General features: G+C 46.9%; 1 protein-coding gene across 1 annotated transcript in view; it reads right to left on the bottom strand.

Annotated features, from left to right (window-relative positions):
- Positions 1 to 20,777, bottom strand: part of LOC138453125 (sarcoplasmic reticulum histidine-rich calcium-binding protein-like) — a 157,695-nt gene that overhangs the window by 9,099 nt on the left and 127,819 nt on the right. Inside the window, exon 5 of the mRNA XM_069605682.1 lies at positions 16,606 to 16,642. Coding sequence (XP_069461783.1) covers positions 16,606 to 16,642 — 37 coding nt within the window. The remainder of the gene's footprint in view (positions 1 to 16,605; positions 16,643 to 20,777) is intronic.

Below are 20,777 nucleotides of genomic sequence, written 5' to 3'. Positions count from 1 at the left end.
TCATCCGTTCCATCCGTTCCATCCGTTTCATCCGCTTCATCCGTTCCATCCACTTTATCCGTTTCATCCACTGCATCTGTTTCATCCACTTCATCTGTTTCATCTCTTTCATCCACTTCATTCGTTCTACTCAGTTTATCCGTTTTATTTATCATCCATTCCATCCACTTCATCCGTTCCGTCCATTTGGTCCGTTCCGTCCACTTCATCCTTTCCATCCACTTCATCCGCTTCATCCATTCCATCCACTTCATCCATTCCATCCACTTCGTCTGTTCCATCCACTTCATCCGTTCCATCCGTTCCATCCGCTTCATCCGTTCCATCTGCGTTATCCGTTCCATCCGCTTTATCCGTTTCATCCACTGCATCCGTTTCATCCACTTCATCCGCTTCATCCCTTTCATCCACTTCATTCGTTCTACTCAGTTTATCCGTTGTATTTACACTGGCAGTTTTAGTTTTCGATTTTTCTCGATCGGGTCTCTATGCTGGATTGTTATTTTTGATTCAGCAAGCTTGGGTTTCTGTTTATTTTGGCTATTTATACTGTTTGTGCTAAGAGTCGATTTTTTTTTTTAAGGGAAGAGCCACGTTTTCAGTAATTTGCAGAAAGACATAAGGTCTTCGGTGAGTCGGATGTGGGGTGGAAGTGAGTTCCACAGAATGGGGACCAAGTCTGAGAATGTAGATCCACCTAACCTGACTGAGCTGGTTTTGCTATCACTAGGAGGCGGGCAGAGCTTGATCTTAGATTGCGCAGTGGATGGTAAGGTTTTAGTTTGTCCTGGAGGTATTGAGGTCTGCATTGCTTGGTGAGAGGTGCATAAGGTTTTGATGGTCACCCTTTGACCAACTGGTAGCCAGTGGAGAGTTTTGAGAGCTGGGGAGGTGTGATCTCTTGGGTCAAGTGCTAGTAGCAGTTTGGCTGCAGCATTTTGTGCTCTTTGTAGTTTAGTCAGGTGGTACGCTTGGACTCCGAGGTAGAGGGAGTTAGCATAGTCCAGTCTTGACATTACAATTGATTGGATCGCGGCGAGTCTGTTGGGACAGGCGAGGTATGGAAAAATGTGCCTACGAATTTTGAGGTGGTAGTTGCAAAACTTAGAGACATTGTTGACTTGGTGCGAGAGGGTTATGTCAGATTTGAGAGTGCATCCAAGGTTTGTTTTACTGAGGTTTAGGTTGTCGGGGAATTCCATGGATGAAGGCCAGGGTAGAGGGTGCGTGAGAAGTTCGGTGTTGCCACACACCATGATTTCAGTTTTAGTGGGGTTTAAGAGGAGGTAGTTTGTGGTCATCCAGTGATCAATGGCAAGGGGGCAGGCTGGTAGCTGGGTTTTGAGTTAAGGAGTTTTAGGATTAGTTGGGTGTCGTCTGCATAGTTGTAGCACAGGATATTGTGCGAGCGGATTATTTGTGGGAGGTTGGACATATAGAGGTTCAACAGGAGGGCCGATAGGCACGCTCCTTGTTGAACTCCGGTACTGAGTGGTCGGGTGGTGGAAGCAAAGGAGGAGAGTAGGGTTATTTGGTTCCTATTTTTTAGGAAGGATGCTATCCACTTGAGAGCATTTCCACGGATTCCTAGGGAATGGAGGTGGCCGAGGAGGATTGAGTGGTTGATTGTGTCAAAGGTGGTGGATATGTCAAGAAGGATTAGTGCAGTGCATCCCGCAGAGTCTGCAGTGTTTTTAAGGTCATCCCAGATTGAGGTCAGGGTGGTTTTGGTTCCGTGTCGGGGTCTGAAACCTGATTGAGCGGGGTCTAGGAGATTGTTGGCTTCGACAAAGGCATTTAGTTCGGAATAAATGGTTTGGTCAATGAGTTTAGCAAGGAACCTGGTGTTTGAGATGGGGCGGTAGTTTTTGGGGTCGAGAGGGTCGAGGGAGTTTTTTTTTAGAAGGGGGTTGATGTGAGCAGTTTTGAACGTGTCGGGAAAAATTCCCGAGGAGAGGGGGTCGTTTATGATGGTTTTCGTGTATTCTCCTGCCCAGGTAAATGCAAATATTTCTTTGAGGGTTGAGGCTGGGCAGGGGTCTAGCGGGGAGCCGGATGGTTTCCAGGTGGAGAGAAGTTTGAGATTTTGGTCTGTTGATATTGGTGTGAAAGAGTCGAAAGTCAGGTGGGTTGCAGTTGCAGGCGGTGGGTTGGCAGGTAGGGTGGGTGGATTGTGTGGTGGGTGCAAGAGGGCTAGTTTGTTGATTAGAGAGTTTCTTCTTTCGAGAGCAGTGGTGTAGAAGTGGAGAGAGACTGAGTCGCAGAGTGATTGAGAAGGCGCTGATTGGGTGGTGGTACATGATGGTTTGGTGAATTCAGAGGTGATTTTGTGGAGTTCCTTGCTGGGGTTTTCACAGTTCAGGATTCGAGAGTTGTAATGGGCTTTTTTTGCTTTCCGGATTTCGGCTTTGTAGTGGCAGTGGTGCCGGGCCAAGGTGGATCTGCTCAGGGTGGTTTTATCTTTCCTCCATTTGCTTTATATAGTTATTTTGCGGTCTTCAGTTCTCGTGTAAACCATCTTGGAAAAGGGCCATGGCGAGCGGATGATTGGCAAGTGAGGGTGAAGTGTTGAGCCATGATTCACGGGCGTTGGGGGTTAGGTGTTCATTGTGTGGGGAGGTAGGGGGAGGAGACTGAAGGAGCGTGGATCGGACCAGATGATAGGGGTGTGGGGGTTTAGATGTACCTGGTCGTGGGAGCTGAAGGTGGCATCAAGAGTGTGTCCTTTATAGTGAGTTGAGCCGTTTATGTAGGTATGGAGGTTAATCGCGTCTAGGCAGTTGATCAGAGGGTGGGTCATAGGGTTGGTGGGGATGTCAAGCCAGATATTGAAATCTCCTAGAAGAGTGAGGGTGCAATGGTTTAATTGGATGGTGGCTATCGAATCGCAGAGGTTGCTTGAGAATTGTCTGTCATAGCCAGGAGGTCTGTAGATGATTAGGAAGCTGTGGGATAACGTGAGGGGAGAGATAGTTTGACGAGAAGTGATTCGCAGGAAGGGATGGTTGGCTGGCTGTCGATGATTGAGGCGGAGAAGTGTGACTTGAAGGTGATTGCTACTACTCCTCCTCTAGAGGGTTGGTTGAGTGGGATGTGGGAGTAGTCTGGGGGAAGGCTTCATTGGCGATAGCGGCAAAGTCGTCAGAGAACCAGGTTCCCATGATAAAGACTAGGTCTGGTTTGTCTGAGGCGAGGAGGTCAAAGATGCTGTGTCTGTTTCTTGCTACAGATCGGGCATTAAAACGGATGCATCTTACTTCGGTGTAGGAGGATGATGTGGAGGTTGCCGAGGTGGAGGGTGGGAGGAGAGGGGGAGTGGGTCAGGTTGGGGTGAGAGAGTGGAAACTCGAGTGAGAGAGGGGGTGGTCAATGGGAAGAGTAGGTGGGCAGTCGACGTGGTGGGTGTGGGGGGTGTGGTTGGACAGGTGTGGGAGGTTGGTTGGATTTGGGTCAGGGGACTTGAAGGTGGGTGAAGGGGCTTAGGAGTTCCAGTTGTGGTTGGTGAGAATTTAAGGGAGAAGGGTTTCAGGTAGGGTGAGGGGGTGGTGATGATCGAGATTGGGAGATTGAGGTGGTGGGTGGAGACAGGAGTGGCGAGGAGTAAAGAGAGATTGAGGGAGGCCAGGTACGTTTTCTTTTCAGGGTTTTTGTTGCGGTTGGTGTGTGAGAGAGGGTAGGGTGGTCGGAGGGTGAAAGGGACGCGGCTACTGTTCTTGCCAGGCAAGACGTGTGCAGTTTTTAGGGTGGGGGAGTAGTGGGGATGGATGAGGATGTTTGGGGGAGTTGATGAGAGGAAGGGTGAGGGGGTGGTTGAAGGGGCTGGGTGTGCCTGGGAGGCTGGGCTGGTCGTTAGTTGGAGGGGCCGGGTGTGCGGGCATGATGATAGTGGGCGGGTGGGTGGAGGGGATGGGAGGAACAGGGGTCTTAGGATAGTCGGTTCACCATCGGACTCCTCTGGCTTGGTGTTTGGATAGGGGATGAGATGGGGCGAGGTGGAGGGTGGGCTCGATTGGGATGGGATGGTTCTTCTGGCTTGAGGGTTGGGCTGAGGATGGGCTGAGAATGTTGTGGCGGATGGGCTGGTTTGGGATGGGTTGGTTCTTCTGTCTTGCGGGTTGGATAGGGAGTGGGCTGAGGATGTGGCTGAGGATGTGGTGGATGGAGGGATGGTTTGGGGGAAGGGAAGTAGGGGAAGAGGGAAGGGAGGCGGGGCGAGCGGGTCTCTTTCTGCAGACCTCGGTGGATGGGGTGGACTCATGGCGTGGCTAAATTCGAACTATGTTATAGTTGGGATAGGATAATTTTGGTCACACTTTCCAAGTTCAACTATACCACAGGATGTTAATTATTCACACTTTCTAAGTGTACCTATACCACAGATATGGACAGTTTCTAAGTTCAACTGAGCCACAGGAAGATAGTATTCACACTTTCTAAGTTTACCTATACCACAGTTAGGCAGACTTTTTAATTCAGCTGTAGCACAGGTTGATATTATTCACACTTTCTAAGTTCAATTGTACCACAGGAAGACAATATTCATACTTTAAAGGTCAACTATACCACACAATGATGATATTCACACTTTTTAAGTTTACCTAAACCACGGTTAGGCACAGTTTCTAAGTTCAACTGAACCGCAGGAAGATATTATTGACACTTTATGAGTTTACCTATACCATGGTTAGGCACACTTTCTAATTCGGCTGCAGCATAGGTTGATATTATTCACACTTTCTAAGTTCAATTGTACCAGAGGAAGATATTATTCACACTTTAAAGGTCAACTATACCACAGGATGATATTATTCACAGATTCCAGGTTCAACTAAATCGCAGGATAATATTATTCACACTTTCTAAGTTCAATTATACCACAGGAAGATAATATTCACAACTTTTAAGTTCAACTATACCATAGGGTGAGATTATTTACAGTTTACAAGATCAGTTATACCACAGTTAGGGACACTTTCTAATTCAGCTGTATCACAGGATGATATTCTTCACACTTTCTAAGCTCAATTATACCACAGTAATATATTATTCACACTGTCAAAGTTCAGCTATACCACAGGATGATATTACTCACACTTTCTAAGTTCAGCTATACTACACGATGATATTATTCGCACCACCTAACTATACCACAGGGTGAGGTTATTCAAACCTTCCATATTCAACTGGACCACAGGATGAGATTATTCACTTTTTCTAAATTGGACTATGCCACAGGATGATATTATTCACACCTTCTGAGTTTATCAATACCACAGTTAGGAGATGCTTTCTAATTCAGCTGTAGCACAGGATGATATTATTTGCCTTCTAAGTTCGACTATACCACAGGAATATTATTATATATGTATTGTAATATTATTCACACTTTCCACAGTTACCTATACCACAGTTAGGCACACTTTCTAATTCGGCTGTAGCACAGGTTGATGTTATTCACACTTTCTAAGTTCAATTGTACCACAGGAAGATATTATTCACACTTTAAAGGTCAACTATACCACAGGATGATATTATTCACACTTTCCACAGTTACGCTATTAGGCACACTTTCTAGATTCAACTTAGGCACAGTTAGGCTATTAGGCAACTTTCTAAGTTCAATTTTGGCACAATGTGGTTATTAGGCACACTTTCTAATTGAACTAGACCACAGTTACACTATTAGGCACACTTTCTAAGTTCGACTTTGGCACAATGTGGTCATTAGGCACACTTTTTAAATTGAACTAGACCACAGTTACACTATTAGGCACACTTTCTAAGTTCAACTTTGGCACAATGAGGTTATTAGGCACACTTTCTAAATTGAACTAGACCACAGTTACGCTGTTAGATACATTTTCTAATTGAACTAGACCACAGTTACGCTATTAGGCACACGTTCTAAATTGAACTAGACCACAGTTATGCTGTTAGGTACACTTTCTAAATTGAACTAGACCACAGTTACGCTATTAGGCACACTTTCTAAAGTGAACTAGACCACAGTTACGCTATTAGGCACACTTTCTAAGTTCAACTTTGGCACAATGAGGTTAGTAGGCACACTTTCTAAATTGAACTAGACCACAGTTACGCTGTTAGGTACATTTTCTAATTGAACTAGACCACAGTTACGCTATTAGGCACACGTTCTAAATTGAACTAGACCACAGTTATGCTGTTAGGCACACTTTCTTAACTGAACTAGACCACAGTTACGCTATTAGGCACACTTTCTAAGTTCAACTTTGGCACAATGAGGTTATTAGGCACACTTTCTAAATTGAACTAGACCACAGTTACGCTGTTAGGTACACTTTCTAAATTGAACTAGACCACAGTTACGCTATTAGGCACACTTTCTAAATTGAACTATACCACAGTTACGCTATTAAGCACACTTTCCAAATTGAACTACACCACAGTTATGCTATTAGGCACACTCAATGTGGTTGGGCACTCTTTCTAAATTCAAACTTTAACATAGTTAAACTATTACAGGCCGCTCAGTGTTGTTTGGCCACGCTATCTAGATGCTAAATTTAACACAGTCAAATTCTTGGGCACACTCAATATTCTTTGGTTCACTATCTAGATGCAAGAACAACACTGTAAAACCTTTAATAAGAGTGGCAGGGCTTTCTGGAGTAAAGTGATTGCTTCAGTCCCCACCCATGCCACACTTACTTTTAGTGGTTGGTGTCGGTTGGCGGCAGAGTACAGGCTCATTGCTTCCCCTGCGGACACCTGCAGACACTTTCTGGGGCTGCCTCTGTTGGAGCCACCCTTGGATTTAGGGCTCTTAGCTGAAGGGCTGCACTGGCAGAGGGCTGCCCTGGGAAGGTAACTTATGGCTCAGGTGGCACGGGCTATTCAAACCAATCAGAGCAGGGTGGGGGGGTGGGTTGGGAGGCGGGAGGAAGGGAAACATGGAAGAGGGTGTGGGTGGGAAACGGACTGCAGCAGGGGCTTCAAGGGCATGGGGCCCACAAAAAAATCACAAAAGGCTGGCAAAATGAGGCACACTCACCGTGCTTCCACGCTGGAGAGTGGAGCTGGCTGAGCACACGGGTCGCTAGACACTAAAGGCACCGCAAATCAGACCAATCAGGCAAGGGGGGGTGGGTCAGGAGGTGGGAGGAAGGGAAACATGGAAGAGGGTGTGGGTGGGAAACGGACTGCAGCAGGGGCTTCAAGGGCCTGGGGCCTAGAAAAAGAATTACAAAAGGCTGGCAAAATGAGGCGCACTCACCGTGCTTCCACGCTGGTGAGTGGAGCCAGCTGAGCACACGGGTCGCTAGACACTAAAGGCACCACGAATCAGGGCAGGGAGGGGGCGGGTTGGTCGGTGGGAGGAAGGGAAACACGGAAGAGGGTGCGGGCGGGAAACGGACTGCAGCAGGGGCTTCAAGGGCCTGGGGCCTACAAAAAGAATTACAAAAGGCTGTCAAAATGAGGCGCACTCACCGTGCTTCCACGCTGGTGAGTGGAGCCAGCTGAGCACACAGGTCGCTAGACACTAAAGGCACTGCGAATCAGACCAATCAGGGCAGGGGGGGGGGCGGGTCGGTCGGTGGCAGGAAGGAAAACACGGAAGAGGGTGCGGGTGGGAAACGGACTGCAGCAGGGGCTTCAAGGGCCTGGGGGCCTACAAAAAAAATCACAAAAGGCTGGCAATATGCATGAGGCCACGTGCAATCTTATTGAAGAGATTAACTTCATGCATTGTGTCACACATGACCTTATTGAAGAGTTTAACACTATTCAAGGTGTTAGTCATGATCTTATTTTATTGAAGAGATTGACCCTATGCACTAGTTCACACATGAGTTTATTGAACAGATGAACTCTATGGAAGGTGTTAGGCATCACCTTATTGAGGAGAGTGACGCTATGCGAGATGTTACACAATCTTATTGAAACGATTACCCTATGGATGGTGCTGTGCACAATCTTATTGAAGAGGTTGATCCTTTGAATGATGTCACACATGATCTTATTGAATGGATTTACTTTATGCACTGTGCCACACATGCCCTTATGGCAGACATTAACTCTGTTCAAATTATTTGTGATCCTATTGAAGAGATTGACCTTATGCACAATGTCACACATGATGTTATTAAAGAGATATTGAACCTATGAACTAGTTCACATATGATTTTGTTGCAGATTGACTTAATGCAAGGTGTTAGGCATGATCTAATCAGGTAGATTGATGCTATGCACGATATTACACAGTCTGATTGAAGAGATCAACCCTATGGGTGGTGTCAGGCATTAGCTTGTTGAAGAGGTTGATTTTATGCATAGTGTCAAAGGTTATCATATTGAAGGTACTGGCCTATGCATGATGTCACAGGTGGGCATATTGAAAAGATTGACACTATTCATTGGGTACACATTAAATCATTGAAGAGGTTCATCCTATGCATGGTGTCACACAAGATCTTATTGAAGAGATTGGTGCTAAGCATAATAACACACATGATCCTATTGAAGAGAGTAAACTTATGCCCTGTGTCATATATGAATTTATTGAAGATATTAACTATGTGTAAGGTGTTGGGCATAAGCTTATTGCCGAGATTGACACTATGCATGACGTTACACAATATTATTGAAGGGATTAACCCAATGCATGGTGTCAGGCACTATCTCATTGAAGAGGTTGATCCTTTGAACTAAGGCACACATTATCGTATTAAAGAGGTTCACCCTATGCATGGTGTCACACAAGATCTTATTGAAAATATTTACCCTATGCACTGTTCAACCCATGATCTCATTACAGGGATTAATGCTATGCAAAGTGTTAGGCATTATCTTATTGAGGAGATTGACGCTATGCATGAAGTGACATATGATTTTATTGAGGAGATTAACCTCATGCCCTGCGCTACCGTGAGCTTATTGAGGAGATTCAGCCTAGATACGATATCATACAGGATCTTATTGAAGGGTTTAACCTTATGCACTGTTCCACACATGACCTAATTGTGGAGAGTGCAAGGTGTTGGGTGTTAGCTTATTCGGGAGAGTGATCCTATGCATGATGAAAAACTATCTTATTGAAGAGGCGAACTCTATTCATGGTGTCAGGCATTTTCACACTGAATAGTTTGATCCTTTACATGATGTCACACCTGAACTTACTGAAGAAATTGACCCTATGCACAATGTAATACAGGATCTTATTGAAGAGATGAACCTTATGAACTGGGTCAGACATGTTCTGATTGAATGAATCAATTAACCCTATGCATGGTGTCAGGCGTTGTACTATTGTAGATGTTGATTCTACGCATAATGTCTCTGTTTTTTTTTATTGAAGAGATTTTCCCTATGCATGGTGTCACACATTATCCTTCTGGAAAACTTGACTCTAGACATGGTGTCAGTGTCACCTTTTGCTAGATTTTCAGAAATTCTGCCTGTGCTGAAGAGAACTACTAAGATGAATATTTTCATTTCTGACAAAAAGCACACCCTGTGTCCTCAGGATGCGCTGTGCGCGCAGCCACATATGATACCGACACTGAGAGGGCGTCAATGTTTGGACGAGCAGATGGACTGGCCACCCTGAGCTCTTTGGGCGAGTTGACGTGTTTACAAATATTCAAATAAATAAATAAATCCAATGGAAAAGTTCTCTCCAGTTAAGATTTGAAGCCACTTTTCGTTCACGCTGTAACATGCAATTGTTGCTGTGCGCCACTGTGTGCACTTTTTTCACTGGGAGTAAATTATGTGTGAGAGTGAGTTATGCGTTCTTCTATGCAGCATGCTGTGAGCACTGCATATTATCACAGGACTGAGGACCAGATGCGCTGAGGAAGTGATAGATTTGTGAGGGTGCCACCTGAACCTACCAAAGCCGAGAGGACATCACATGGGCATTGATCTGCCTGGGTCATTCAGGAAGATGCTAGCGTGGGGCCTGTGGTGTGTTGCGTGAGAGACACTATGCTGACGCGGTGACCTCTGACTTGACGAGGAGGCCGCAAGGGGGGCTGCGTTGTGTTTCAATGAGAGTGTGTTTGAATCTGTTTACAGAAGCCAATAGGTAGTAGCACCCTTTGGAAAGGGTGCATGGGAGGGCGAAGGGGCGCTCCCCGCACCCCACCACCTGGCCTGGGATTGGCACACCCGATCCTGCAGATTTAGCTGAACAGAAGATGGAAGGGGCGGCTGGCAGAAATGCGTGTGTGGTGTGGTGTGTGTGTCTCAACAGTGATAGAAAGTCACAACCTCTTCAGTTTGCTGACCAGCAACATATACATGCATGGAAGTCATAAAGCACCCACCTAGCTGGGAGGGAACCAAAGGAGCAGTCTAAATAAAGAAGGCACCCAGGGGGTTAAAAGTAAGATGCAGTGGGTGGGATGAGTAGTGGGAACAGGACTGGGGGATCTCAGAAGAGGGAGAAGTAGAGTTCCGTGGAACAAGCAGAGATTGCCAAGATGTTCTGTGAAGGGAGAGGTCTCCCGTTGCTTCTGGCAGTGGTGGATGGAAGACAGGTGGTCTTTTCTGCCATGATAGCTTGTTCCAGAAACAGGAGGTGTAGCAGGAAAAGACATGTTCCCCGTTTTATCTTTAGCGCTATTAGCCCGTGAGGGACGCACTGGGTGGGCACCCGTGCTGCTGTGCTAGGTAACTTTATTCCCCAACTGGAAGGTCACCTGCTCACTCACAAACAATAGCCGCCCCGGAAGTGTCTTCCCCGCGCTGGGATTGCAGGACAACCATCGCACAGTATTAGGCCTCCACCATCCCATGACGCAGTTGCTCGCCTCAGCTAACCCTCACCACTGAGGTAGCAGGTAACCGGGGCTGTAGTTGAGCAGTGAGGTCGTCGTACCCACGCATGAGCAGTGAGGTCGTCGTACCCAGGCACGGAGCAGGACGAATTGGCGCGTCCGATTCGGGTTTTTGACAATGTAATCGCTCTGCCTGAAGTGGCTCTGATCGCCAGATGCTACTGCTTCTGAGAGGGAACTGGTGACTTCTATGCACGCACCTAATAGTGCTCCTGGAACAGTCTTCTCGGTTAGATAAAAATACCATAGATGTGCCTCAAGTCTTGTTATCTGTAAAGACTACTGTAATGGTCATGATACATGGGTCAGCCCATGACGTCCAATAGTTTTCCTGAACTTGTTAATGAGTTGGATATTTGTTCTGAGGTCCCAGAGGTAGAATATATGGCGGATATAATGAATATTTCATCCGCAACTTGTTGTATGAGTATTGCGGTACACACCGTTTCGGCGCCGCCGGTTCGGCACTGGCGCGCCAAAACATCCCCGCGCCAAAACATCCCAGGGCCGAACTGGCCGCGCCGAACTGGCTGCGGCGAATCGGCCCGCGCCGAACCGGCGGCGCCGAAACGGGGTGTACCGCCCACGCAGGCGAGCCTCTCCTTCAGCAGGCCCAATGCCTCTGTGTATTTGGTATGTTTGGGAGTTCCAAGCGACGTTTGATTGCGTAGAGGTCTTGGAACGCTGCGTGCACTGTTTATTACAGGAAAGTGCAAAGCAATGTTTCACTCTTCTTTGTGTCACGTAGTGACTGTGTTAGACGTAGGGGCCCACGTGTTTGTTGAGTCTTGGGTGCTCATGGTTTGCAGCCAGACTGTGTTTATTTCGGAGGTTTTACTCATTTTGTTAAATTGAACACAAGGTGTAGGTACACATTAAAGGTTTTCCCCAGGGCTATATTGATGGCCGATCTGGTGCAGTGTTGTGTTTAATGTGTCCTCGTCTGTCCACAGCTCGCAGGTAGGCGACCTCCCTTTGTTGGAGAAGAGAACTTGGGATAAAGATGGCTGCCGGGGAGGGCAGGGCTGAGGGCAGAGAGTGGAGTCCAGTGGGATATAGGATATAGGGTAGTCTGGATGACGCTAGTGGCGCCTTGGAATAAGAACCCAGCAACCAGGCCACATTTCAGCACACAAGTCACAAAAGAAGGCTTTCAAGAAGAGGCGTGTTTTTAACTGGTGTGAAAAAAATCAAGTGAGACATGATATGGACGGTCCTCGTGCCATTTTGCCGGCACTAAACGCTGCGGGTGAAAAATTTGTCCTGCAGCATACCCGTCTTCTTAAATGTGTGCTTTTACAGAGTACACCCCCTTTGCCATGCTACATACATGACCAATCTCTACCTCTACTCTTGACCCATCTGTGAAACAAAAAAGTGTGAATGCTGGCTGCAGAGTATTTTACTGGCGACATTCCATTGGTATCAATACATATTATCCCCACCAAAAATACCGCAGTAGATATGGTCCTCTGGAACGGCCATAGGTGATATATCTGGGGGGGATCATTTTTGGGGGTTTTGGGAGCGGGGGTTGCAGGGGTGTCTCACGCTCCTTTAAAAATAATGTGGGGGTTGCGGGGGTGTCCTCCGGAGGTTCCATGCCTTAATATTGCCACAAAAATATGGTGATATGTTTGTATGGCGATATTTTTGCGGGGATATTAACACTATTGTAGGCGAAATTACCCAATACGAGTACAGAATCCCAGCACCTGGCAATCGGAACAAGACCTTTGGGTCGCCAGCACCACTGTGATGCTAACACATAATGTTTCGCTTCCTTGGCTTTGCATCTGTGACTTTTCATCTTTAGGCCTACTTTTCTATACCCCCTTTTCCTATTTACACCTGTTTTGCTTGTTTCCCAAAAGAATGACAACACTTATGACACTGGGCATGTAACTGATGCAAATATGTGAAGAAGCAAAGGCATGGATGAAAAGACATGTCACCAATGAGTCTTATTTTCCTTCTCACTCTCGTATATCGTTCTGCTTCTCACACTCCTCCCACTCCCTCTCAATACTCTTCTTCTCATCCTGCTCTTTCTCGCTCTTCAACCTCGCTGCAATATTTCTCTCATCCTCTATCGTGGCTCTCCAGATCTCCTCTCTTTCTTTTCCTCTCTTCTCCGCCTCACTTCCGTCTCTTGCTTTCTCTCTCTCCCCCTTTCCCTCTTTCCACTCTCTATCGCTGCCTCCTTCTTTCTTTTTCTATCTCCTCCCACCCACTCTCCTCTCATTCTCTTTCTCCCTCATATCTCTCACCCTCTTCCTTACTCTCTTTCTCTCCATTTCTCTCTCTCCATTTCTCTCTCTCTCTCTCTCTCCCTCTCTCTCCCTCTCTCTCTCTCTCCCCTTTTCCTCTCGAATATCTCCCTCCCACCAGTGAGTTTTAGACAAGGTGTGATCTCCAAGAGCACTTTCGATTTGAGAAAGTACCAAACAGAAAAGGCAATGCCTTGATGAACGTATGCATAGCTGCCCATTTCACACGTGACGCCTCCAGACAGCACTGGTTTCTAAGTCAGCAGCACATCTCAAGCCTCCACTTTTATGCACATAGTTAGGATAGTAAAAAAAAAAAAGAAAATACAAGTCCCACAATGCAAAGTGTTGTTGGTCGAAAGGTCACGACAGGCTGAAGGTGTCACGCTCAAGCATGACTTTGTGTCATGTGACATCCTTGTACAGTAGAGAATGCTGGGAGTCTGAGCTCCCTGCCGGAGTACATTTACTGGGACTTGTGTCAAGAGGCTGCCAAAATGGCTGAAGAGTGCCATACAAGACGATTTTATTTTACACTGCACCACTTCTGCCCACCTGCCCCCCACCTCACCCCCCACAGCATATCCCAAAGTGCAAACACTGCACCCTCTGATATCCCTGGCCTACTCTTGAGCTTTAAATATCCAGGCGCCAAGCAGCGACCTATCTCTGGACGCCTTGAGGGAAACTGTATCCTGGGCTCAAGCTGTTGCTGCACCAGCAGGTGTTGCCACCAGAGACGCCGCAGCACTGGACTCTATATGCAGCAGTGCCCTACAGCTTGCCCGTGTAAGGGCGCTGCTTAAATACCCTGTAACATTGCGTCACACCCCCACACCCCCCGTGAGCGGAGCATGTCCTATTTTCATTCTCATGGGGAGCTCATCACACAGTTTTCTCACTTCACAGAGGAGCGGCTGGGGGTCACTCTTTTCAGTCTCCCCGGGAAAATATCCCCACCCTTTAGGGTCCCTGTCTGTTGTGTGGCTCCAAAGAGTCGGTGGCCCCCAATCGTGGGTTGATGGGATTTATTTAGAAGCCATGGCGGGCACTGTGAGTGTTATTATGATTTTGTGCGGGCTTACTTGCAAACCCAAACTGGGGGATTACTGTGCCACCTTGTGCCCGTGATGTCCATTGGGGCCAGGAAAGAACCAGTCACATGTCAGCAACTGGCATGTGACTGACTCTGCCCCTGCCTCACCCCCAATGACACGCCCACGAATCATCGCAGCCCAGCTGGGCCTTTGGCTGTTATTCAGTAGGAGCTGGCATGGTTATGCTTGTATTTAATTATTCTAAAACAAATACAAACGTTTCCCTTTGCTTTGCCTGCTAACTATATGTGAACCAACAGATATGACAGCATCATGCATCTTTATCAATGACACCAGCTATATCAGTGTTGAATTTCTGGCTGGGTGGTGCAGCCAAACCTCTCGGTCTGCACGGGCCTTCAGGCTCCAGCAGATCTGCTCATTAGCAGATGGCTGGCTGCCCACCCCATGCCCACAAGACGCAATAAGGACTAACCTGACAGCTCAACCGGAAGCGCACACCAGGCAGTCTGAACCCCATGATGTCATAATGGGGTGACAGTGCTATGATGATATGTTCTGCTCTTATTCCACGCCAGCCTGTGTGAATAGAAAGACCCGTTCCTTAGCATGGACTCTCATTTCTCCTGTTTTCTGTACAGATGCTTGGACTTCTAATTTAAGCAGGGATCTGCTCAGGGCCCTGCAACTCTTTCCTCCTTTGCAATGTCTTATGGGTAAAATCAGCAAGAAGCCACTTCTGTGCTCTTCAAACCTAATCTCATTCCCCAAAGCTGTAGTTCTCACTATTCTGTCTGTTGCCTAATGTGTGGAAGCGTACCACTAGCAACCTACGACCTCTGAACTCTGATCTTCTGTTATTTCCTCGAGGCGGGATTGAGCTGTTACTCACAATAGTACCCCTTTCTCTGAACAAGTTTGCATTAAGTGGCAATTATTTCCCCATGCACTATTTTAGGTCCCTACCTTCCTCTATGTCTGGTATCCCCACGATCCTTGCATGTGTTACTCTATCCAGATTCTCAAAGTCCTCCTATGTTGCTTTGCAATTGGAGAAGACAGTTGCCACACCTTGTTGGAACTGCCTATTTCTCCAGACAGCCCTCAAGCATCCATCATTTCATCTGATAATGCAGTTCTTTTTTCTGTCAATAAAGGTTTCTCCCAATGTGTTACAGCTGATTTTTAAAAAAAAGTACTTTTTTTGGGCGGGGTTATTTTTGTGGACATAAAGCGAGCTATTGGGTGTAAAAAAGGAGCGATCCTGAGCATGTGCTGGTTCTGTTGAGGTGGGCTGCTGGTTCCCACTTTGGCAGACTGCCATCTTCCTCAATACGGCCATACGAAGGCCAGGCGTATGATGGTTCCTTTCAAGTGCCCCTTCTACATTTGACCATAAGTGTACACAATTAATCAGATAAAGGTAAATACAGCTGAAAACTGTAAATCTGTTTCTCATGTTATGTCATCTTATATTAAGTTATTGGGTTTTAATAAAGCTCAACTTCTGCCATTTTCCTGTTCTTTTGGCACTTCAGGACTTGCAGGAGAAAAATGGTGGAGCTACAGGTTAGATGAAGCAGAGGGAGCAGGTCAGGATTTTTCTGCTGCACTGTTGATGACTAGAGAGTAGAGGGAACTGGGCTCTGTGCACTGAGCACATTCCTGGATGTTTTGCTAGCTGCCTGGGGGCTGTGGTTAATGTATGAGTTGGTAAGGCAAGTGGTTATTTTGGTTGTCTGTGGCATCTGGGATAGATTAGTGTCAAGGAGAGTGTGCAGTGATAGGTTGGTGTATTTCTTGTGGGTTTGTGTGGTGTTTCAGGAGATCAACGTATGGAGGCGTGAGTTGAGGTGGTGTTGACCTAGGTTGGCTGAGCGTATGGTTTGCGGGGAGGGGAGACTGGCAAATTAGTGGCAGCAAGTAGTAGTTTAGGGCGAGTGATATCAAATGATGTCCTCAGGGGTTTGGATCTCTTGAAAGGATGATGGGTTTGCTAGTGTTCCCGATGGGTAGATTTTGGTGAGGTGTAGTCTTTGTTGGGCAGCTATAAAGCTGGTCAGTAGGCAATTTCCATGCTTGGTTCTTTATGATCTGTTCAGTATTTCTTCAGCTTTGAGGTAATTCTGAATGGGTTGTCTTGTTTCAATTGTTTTATGGTTCTGGATAGGTGTTTCAGTGTCAAGATAAATAGGTTGACTATATAGTCTTAAAGGTTTTGCTGCGTGTCTTCTACATGCCAAACTGTCCATCAGATGTACTCCTCACCTGAGCGTCCAAACAATACAAAAGCACCCTGAGCTTAGTGTAACAGTCCTGCTCTAAACCTCTGCATCGTCATGCCAGACAGTGGTACTGTGTGTATTTCAACCAACTGATCCGTTCCTGCTAAGTGCCCTAATGGTGAGGGTAACACAGAGGTGGCACGCGAGCAGCGGAGCGAGGCCCACTTACTGATATACAGCTCCTGTGAGTTCATCTACGTAGCTCCCTGTAACAGAAAAAAAGAAACAGTTAGCCTAATAGCCTGCCTCACAGAGACTCACAGCATTGCAATGTCTGGAAAACAAAACAAATATTTAATGTGATGTTGGCATAGGCTCAGACGTTGCAGGCATCACACAGACAGGGAGAGGCAGATGTTATTACAAGCTCTTGGCGTAACAACAGTGCTACACAAACAGAAAGAAAAGGCAGAAAGCACACTACTATACCACAAGAGGGGCTGACTAATACACAGTCAGGGTCTGGCTGCTTTAAGGGCATGGGAGGGGCGGGCCTTGCTACGCAACCAGAGACGGGTCGGCGGGATATGGTAGAGTAATAGACAATGCAGATAGGGGAGGGACAAAGAGAGACAGAGAGGTGTCACACTTCTACAAAATCCGTATGGTGGCAGACTCTAAAGAGAATGAGGGGTCTGGCTGCGTTACAAGCACAGGGTTCGACAAGACTGTGCATGGAAGTCTGGGGAGTGAGATTAGATATGAGGACAGAGGAATGACAGGTGAAACTACTCAGACTACCACATGGACAGTTAGGCTGAGTCCATCCTCCCCTTATCAGTGTGCTTATTCATCTCATTGGTGTGCATATTCAGCTCATCAGCATGCTTATTCAGCTCATCAGTGTGCCTATTCAGCTCACCAGTGTGCTTAAATCCATCTTGTTTTATGCTTAGTCTTCTAATCATGTGCTTATTCAGCTCATCAGTAGACTATTCTGCTCACCAGTGTGCATGCATTCATTTGATCAGTCTGCTCATTCCAGAAGCACACTTACAGGCCTTTCGCCATAAATACTACACACCCTTGAGGTGTTCGGCAAGCAGGGATGTAATTTTAGGGTCACACCGAACCCCTCCTGTCCCTTCAGGGGGCGAGTCACTGATTTTGTCTGTTCTTAAACACCTAAAATTTACAATGCAGACAAAAACGTCTGAAAAGCATTTAGAGTAGAATAAGCATCCATTTCGCACCATGTATTTTGCTTTTCGCAAGTTGCAACTATAGCATGTTTTTTTCTGCTGTCTTCTCTGTTACGATCATCACAAGACATTCCATCTCAGTGTCCTCGGTCACTTGGTAAAATCCTTGTGCCTAAAAGCTTGTGTACAGTGAAGAAATATTTTACCATAGCACATAAAGTGGCCCTTGATTTAACTGTGTGACAATGAATGCTTTGTTGTAATGTGTCTATCTTTCCTATCTCCATGGCATGCTGTTCAGGATGTTTGTTTGCCTGTAGAAGGTAACAAGTGTCCAGAGTACGATATGCCATGTGAGAGCACTGCGTTCTTTTAATTCGTTTATTGAGCATTTGTTAGGCACCTAAGCAACAGAATGGCGTTTCGAGGCGCCATAAGTCCAATGGGGAGGGAACCAGGGGAATTAATAACAATGGCAAAACAGCAAATATACATTTGTGGTCCTAGTAGGCCTTGTGGTATTCGGACGTGCAAGTGCAGTGAAAAGAAGTGCAAGAGATAGGGATGGGTGGGGGGGAATGGAGACGTGCTGGTGGGTGCCCGGCAGGGAAGTGCCACGGGAGTCAAGGAGGAGGCCTCGGGCTAAGTGCTGGGGTGGACAAATCCCAAGGGTAGGATGCATAGCCACCAACAGGGGCCTGCTAGGGGGCAGTGCAGTGGGGGTCAGAATGGTCCTGGTATCGACTGCATAGATTGTCTGGTATCCAGTGGGATGCATGATGACCAGGCCGCCAGTCTCAGGGGTAGTGGGGTAGTTAGCAAGGGAAAGGGGGAAAGAGATAGAGCTTTGAGATGTTTCCGGAACATAAGGAGGTCTGGCTCAAGTCTGAGAGGGGCAGGGAGGCTGTTCCAAATGTAGGCACCAGCCGTAGAAAGAGACCTATCCCCCCACCCCTCTGCTCTCTGCTTGGAGAAGTGTTTGACAAAGAGTTGGAATTAGAGGAGCAGATGGCTCTAGCAGGGGAGTAGTTAGAGAGGGAAAGTTGTAGAAAGCGTGGTTCCATAAAGCCTTGTGGATGATGCAGAGGTCTTGAATTTGATACTCACAGCCACAGAGAGCCAGTGGAGAGATTTTAGGGCTTGAGATATATGTTCCCTGGACTTGAGGCCAAGGATAAGTCTTGCAGCCATATTCTGGATTAGCTGGAGTGGTCGTAGGGAGGAGAGGGGGAGAATGAGGAAGAGGCTGTTGCAGTAGACCAGCCTAGAAAGGACCAGAGCTCTGGATACATTGAGCTTCTGGGGGAAGGTAAGGAAAGGGAGAATGCCCCTGAAGAGGTGCAGCTGAAAGTGGGCCTTCTTGGCAAGGTCCAAGATGTGAGCAGAGTCGAAGATGACCCCCAAGATTTTTGACCTCACTGGATGGTAAGGGTTGAGGGCCTAAGGAGTGCGGACAGAGGGTAGGAGGAAAACAGGACACAGGGGCCCCAATAAGAAGGATCTCTGTCTTACTGGCATTTAGACAGAGATCTTTGGCTGCACACCATGCCTGGATGGCGGTCAGTCAGTTTAGGATGAGAAAGGAGGAGGGAAGTTTAAACGAAAGCTGTGGGTCCTCAGCATAGAACTGGAAGTGAGGAGAGAAAGAGGAGATCAAGTAGACAAGACGGGTGGGATAGATTTTGAAGAGCCACAGCAAAAGGCTGGAGCACTGGGAGACGCTGCAGGTCAAGAGTGTGGTGGTGGAGGAAAAAGTGCACAATTGCAGCTAGGAAGGGCGATTGGTGAGGAAGGAGGTCAGCCATTCCAATGCCCAGTCTGTGATATCGAGCGTATCGCAGAGTCGTTTTATGAAGATAGAATGGTTGACTGTGTCAAAGTCAGTGGAGAGATGAAGGAGAATGAGAAGAGCAGGAAAGGTAGAGTCAAGATTTGCGAGCATGTCTTCACGCGTGTTCAGGAGAGCAGGTCCGAGCCTCTACATGCCCGGAATCCAGATTGATGGTCATGGATGCAACCAACAAGTTCAGCATGGAGGGTCAGTTGTGGGAGGGCCAGCTTCTCCAATAGTTTATCCAGGAAGGGGGGAGTGGAGATAGGATGATAATTAGTCGGGTAGGAGGGGTCAGCGTGAAGGAGTGGTTACAGAAGTTGACAAGAGCCCGGGGGAGATAGCTTTTTTTGTGGAATTTACTTTTAAAACAACCTCTTCTAGGAGATCTGAATTTGAGCAGCTAATGGAAATATGATAAAGTAATATGCGCATGGTCACACAATTTGGTGAAGTGTTGCAAGAGTTAGCAGTTTGGCAGTAGTTCACATCTCCTCCCGCACTTTTCTTGCTTTACACAAAAGTACAATGTGTTCTGCATATTTGCCTTAAAAGAGCTTAACAAGTACTTTGTTCGATAAAGCTGTCTTGGAAATCACCAAACCACATCGTAAATGAAGCAGGCAAAATATGCATTGTTATTGAAACATAACAGGCAGAGCAAGTATGAGTCACCCTGAAAAGATAAGCGAGCAACCAGAGAATGCATAGCTGCAAAAGTCAGTGCAGCTAACCGCGTGGAAAAACAATGCCTATCTTAAATGTTAAAGATATTTGTACTGCGCACCGTCACCAACAGAGTTGGTCCCCAGGCGCTTTGGCGGATCTGCAAACGAGAAGGTGGAATGGGTTAGTAGGGTGAAGAGGGGGTAGGATAGTGAGAGGAGTGGTGTTCTGTTGTTCTGTTGGCAGCTTCAACTCGGTATAGACCGTGTGCTGAGCTTTTGGTGCGAGTATCGGAGCGATGTCAGTCCTCGTGTGCTGTTGGTGCGGTTTATGTGTTGTAGTGGTGTGGTGAAGTGCATGCGGCTTGTGGTCCGAGAGGTGGTTGTGTTCGTTTTTCAGCGAGAAAAGTATGAATTAAGTTTTGAGCTTTTTTTGGTTAGTGAGTTATAAGCAGCATGCCTGAATGGCTGGATTTCAGGAATCCTGCCTGGTGCGAAAGTGGCTAGACTTGAGAGTCCTAGACAATGGGGGAGAGGCCAACGCCCAGCAGTGCAGTTGAGAATAGTATCTCACTTAGCTGGATTTGAGACACCAGTGAATAAGTCATTACAGTCCTAAACACAGCTAGAATCTAGAGTCTCCCAAAGGGAGAGAGAGGCCCATGCCTGGCAGGAATTTCGATTTTGGTGCAACGCATTCCTT

This window comes from Ambystoma mexicanum, chromosome 1p (genome assembly GCF_040938575.1).
Source record: "Ambystoma mexicanum isolate Mex_15411 chromosome 1p, UKY_AmexF1_1, whole genome shotgun sequence".
NCBI classification, from domain to species: Eukaryota; Metazoa; Chordata; class Amphibia; order Caudata; family Ambystomatidae; genus Ambystoma; species Ambystoma mexicanum.
This window is presented reverse-complemented; position numbering and strand designations above follow the sequence as displayed.